At 24.4% G+C, this 4,766-nt stretch overlaps 1 protein-coding gene across 1 annotated transcript in view; it reads right to left on the bottom strand.

The window, feature by feature from the left end:
- LOC105626398 overlaps nt 1-4,534 on the bottom strand; it is an 11,885-nt gene extending 7,351 nt beyond the window's left edge. The window contains exons 1-3 of the mRNA XM_012207698.1: nt 4,453-4,534; nt 1,672-1,867; nt 351-582 (exon numbers count right to left, since the gene is read on the bottom strand). Of these exons, the coding sequence (XP_012063088.1) occupies nt 351-582; nt 1,672-1,867; nt 4,453-4,534 (510 nt within the window). The remainder of the gene's footprint in view (nt 1-350; nt 583-1,671; nt 1,868-4,452) is intronic.
- Nucleotides 4,535-4,766: the final 232 nt, after the last annotated feature.

The raw sequence follows: 4,766 nt of genomic DNA on the forward strand, positions 1-4,766 counted from the left end.
AATTAAATTAAGAAAATCAGTCTATTCCACTATATCAGAAGTTGTATTTGCTTCAAGTAATAGCAGAAGTTTTAAAGTAAAGAAAAAATTAAATTAGTCTAATCAGTTTTCAATTTAGGTATAATTATGCAGCCACAAAGAAATAAATACATAAGTATGGTATATATGCTATATTTTAATTGTTTTCTACATTGTGAAAATTTAAATTAATCCTATATGATAGACAATTGCTTCTTATAAGTTTTAATTATAAATTTTAATCAACTTGCATGGAATTAGATATAGTTATTTAGCGTGAGGAAAGTGATAATCGAAGCGTGAACAGGAGGGGGAGGGAGATCTTTTTTTACCTGGGCGATAGGAAGCTGTAGGGCCAGAATTCCTATCCAAGACAAATTAGTGTCGGTCATTTGAAGGTTTGGAAAGGGCAGACACGGCCAGCAGCAACAGGGCCCGACTCGTAACATTAACGTTGGCGTTTCGCTGATCTTCCGGCGACCGACATCCAGCAAGAGAAGATAAAGCCGATACAGCGAAATCATTAAGAAAATTTGAGTTACAGCCTCCGATAGTAACTGGCCTCTGTCGAAAGTCAAACAAATGTCATTCTTCAACAAGTTTTGTTAAATGAGCGTAGAATGATAATTCCAAGGAAATTATCGAAAAATTGAAATTTTTGTAAATAATAAAATTTAGAAACATTAATAAAATCTACTTTTATCAGTTTTTTTCAATCTTATATATCTTATATAAATAATTGTAAACATAACATAGGATATTATTATTTAATAATATACATAATATAAATGATGGAAGCGCAAGCAAAAGAAGATTTGAATAAAACTCTTATTCAACTATGCAAGTGATAACTTTTTAAGCAAGTCATTAAATTAATATTTAACATATGAATAGAGGATTATAAACATTTTATTTCAAAAGTATCGTTAACAATGCAATCATTATTCACACAGTTATCAGATATCATGAAATAGTGATGCGTCAAATTGATAATGTAAGTATATTCTAATATGTATTATGTTCATTCTATTCTTCTTTTTTTTATATTTTCTTAAAATATCATTTGTATAGAATTTTTGTAAAAAGAGAAAGAGTTATTTATCTAAATATTATAAAGTAATATTTTGAAGTTATTCATTCAAATATTTACTGAAATATATTTATTTAGATACTAAATTCCTTGAATTTTACTTTTTATTTTTAATCATGTGTTAAGAAAATATTTTTTTAAGAATTTTTATTTTATTAGGAGAATAACAAGCTTATAGATTAAATTTTATGATAAAACATTTTGTATGGTAATAATTTATATATATATATATATATAATTATATATTAGATGGGAAAAAGTTCGTGGCGTTTTTCCCGTTAGATGGCATTAAAAAAACGTTACGAACTTTTTCCCACACCTAATATATATATAAATTATAATATATGTATAAATTACTAATAAAATATTTTATCATTAAATTTTAATGTATAAGCTTGTTATTCTTATTATATATAGAGTCCTGTTTTAAATTATAGATCTAAGGCGAATTTAATGCATGAAATGAAAATAGAAACGATACAATACTTATGTTTTTATTTTACACTTAATTGCAAGTTTCTCTCATTATTTCGATATCGTAAATAATTGCCTTTACTTTTTACCTTGGTATCGCAATCGCCATGAGGCTGCAAACGCTTACGATAGGATATACCGATAGGATTATAATGGCGTTTGTTTTATAAAATTCCGAATCTTTTTGAGAGAGGATATTGCGACAAGCACTGGCAAAGAAGTATATTGTAAGGACCAAAATGATTGAACCGACGCTTAATAATACAGTACCCAATGCATTTAAACCTGCAAAAAGAAACAATAATTTAAAAAATTAATAACAAAAGTTTTTAATAAAATTTTGTAAAAACAATTGTACCTTTTTTATTTTTTTATTTAATTTAGTTCCTTTTTTCGATTTTTATTTTTAAAATAAACAATGGTTTGAAATAGTTATCGCTCCTAATTTATTTTTTATTTATAAATTAATGGTGTATATGGATACATAAAATATTTATAATGAAAATTAATATATTGTTTTTTCAATTATGATAAAATTATAAATAAAATTATTCTTTTTAATTTTGATTTTGTTGAAAATAAAAATAAACATTTTGAATATCGAGATCTAGATATAATATTCTAGCGTTAGTAATTTCTTTATAAATTACTTGATAATATACGTTTTCAACGTATTATTAAAAATCATTATCGTTATTTTTAATTTCATTTATTTTATCAATAAACATTAATGATAAAGATAAAGTTGAAATTCTAACGTAATTAAGATTTTATTAACATTGTGAATTAGAAAGCTATATAATGTGAGTCAAGATGCTGTACAAATAACTTACTGTAGATTGAGAACAGTTTATTACATAACGTTTTAAAGTCGATACATTTCTAATTTTAATTTATATTATCAATTTCAATAACACATTAATTTTTTTAGTGTTATCACGTATTTATCTGAAAAAATTGTACAAGATACCAAGAAACAATTATCTAAAGAAATCGTAAGATTACACTAAAAAAACAAAACAGTTATTCAAAGAAATTCTAAGATTTATATTAACAACAATTATCTAAAGGAAATTATTTATTAGGAATGTTGAAAGATGTCTAAAAATAATTGACATATGTAATACAATATTATACCATTTATTATACAATATTTATTATACAATATTTTATGCCAAAATGAAAAATTTTTATTTAAATGAAAATTTATTTATATTTGTTATATAGAGATAAATAAAAAGTTATTGGTTATATATTCTAACAAACACAAAAAAGCACGTATATATAGAAAGATAGTCGCATAATATTAGATTTGCAAATCATGGTGTTTATCAAAAGTAATATTTTTAACTTATTCATTCAATAATGTTTATAATTATAGTAGCATAAATTATATAATTGTTTGCAAATTATATAATTGTATAATTCCCGTAATGAATTAAACATTCGCGATAATTCATAAAAGTAATTATTCAAATTATCTTGTACCTCGAAGAATGTATTAATTTTATCTACATATATTGTTTAAATTTTATATAATATTTATGTTTCTTGTATGAATATTACAGTTGTTTATCTTGATAAAATTATTATTTAATTTTTATAACTAAAAAGAACATAAAAGATCTTTGATACTTCCTTATATTTTTTTCTAAATCTAGAAATATTTCCGATAATTCATGTATGCGCTTAAGAATAACAAGTATTTTTCATATAAGTTACGTCCGAGGATTTTTGAGGATGTTCAACTCGCATGAATAAGGTCTCATGTATCAAGCGAACTTGAGTCCAACTTTCACCGATGCGTTTACATCGCTCAACGCAAACATACCTACATTATATGCATCGCGATAAATTTACTTTCGTAAAAAAGAACGACTACGAATTAATATATTTTTATGTATGTAAATACAATATATGCATTAAAATTGCATTCTTATTATATGAAAATTATTTTACTCAAAATTTCAAAACTAGAGAGGCACTTGATACAACTTAAATGTATTTCTGTTACGTGATTTCTATTGCACCAATTTACAATACCTGCTTTAGATGTACGTAACTCACTTTCTACTATCATTATATCCATAATGCTATCTTGAGCGAGTTTGAATCTTCAATATATAGTACAATGCAAATAAATTACAAATGATATTTTTTAAATAAGGAAATTGATAACAAAATTAATTGTATCATCACAACGCATGTATATATATATATATATAAATAGTTGTTTAATGATAAATTAATATAATTATCATAAAAGAATTCAGAAAATAAAAAATTTCTCGCACTTTAATAATGATCGCGGAACTATTTATATTATTTAATTGATTTTTTTTATAATACCTTTGAGATTATAATTTTTTAATTTAATAAGTTATTAATCGTTTTATTATATAATTACTATAGTAACATACAAACTTAATTATAATTCTGTTAAGTATTATTAGTAAGAAATTATTATTACATTGAAATTATTGATTTTATGATGAAAAGTTTTTCTTTAGTTTAAGAATATTGATTATTCCATCTATCCATGTATTTTCCATTTTACTTATATCATAGCTTATATCATACCGAGTTATTATATCGAAAATATTTCTAAATTTAGAAGAAAATATTAGAAAATATTAAAGATTTTTTTATGTTCTTTTGAGTATAAAAATTGTATCAAGATAAACAATTGCAATATTCGTACAAGAAACATATAAGTATTAAATAAAATTTAAACAATATATGTAGATAAAATTAATACATTCTTCGAGGTATAAGATAATTTGAAAAAAAATATCCTAATTTTATTTAGACTTTATTTATAGCACCGGCAGAATTTACCGCACTATTATCCGTATGTTGTCAAGACTCACTTTCTACGAGTTCGATAGCGGAAGGCACATAATTTAGGTTGCAGCTAACATGGACGGCGAAGTTTTCTACGGAATTGTCCATGATTGCAAATGCTTCACTGAATTTGACGAAAAGGAATTTTCGTCTTACAGCACTCTGTTGTTCGTTACTCGCGAGTTTGACAAACTGAAGTGACACACGAAGTAGTCTTACAAGAAAATTCGTGGGAAAGAGGTAGTCGCGGCTGTACGTGAATAGTGGGAGTGAATCCCTCCTTTTACTTGTATTGCCACTGGATTGCGATGTTGTAATGAATTATCACTTGCAAAAATGT

The sequence above is a fragment of the Atta cephalotes genome (assembly GCF_000143395.1).
Source record: "Atta cephalotes unplaced genomic scaffold scaffold00005, whole genome shotgun sequence".
Lineage (NCBI taxonomy): Eukaryota > Metazoa > Arthropoda > Insecta > Hymenoptera > Formicidae > Atta > Atta cephalotes.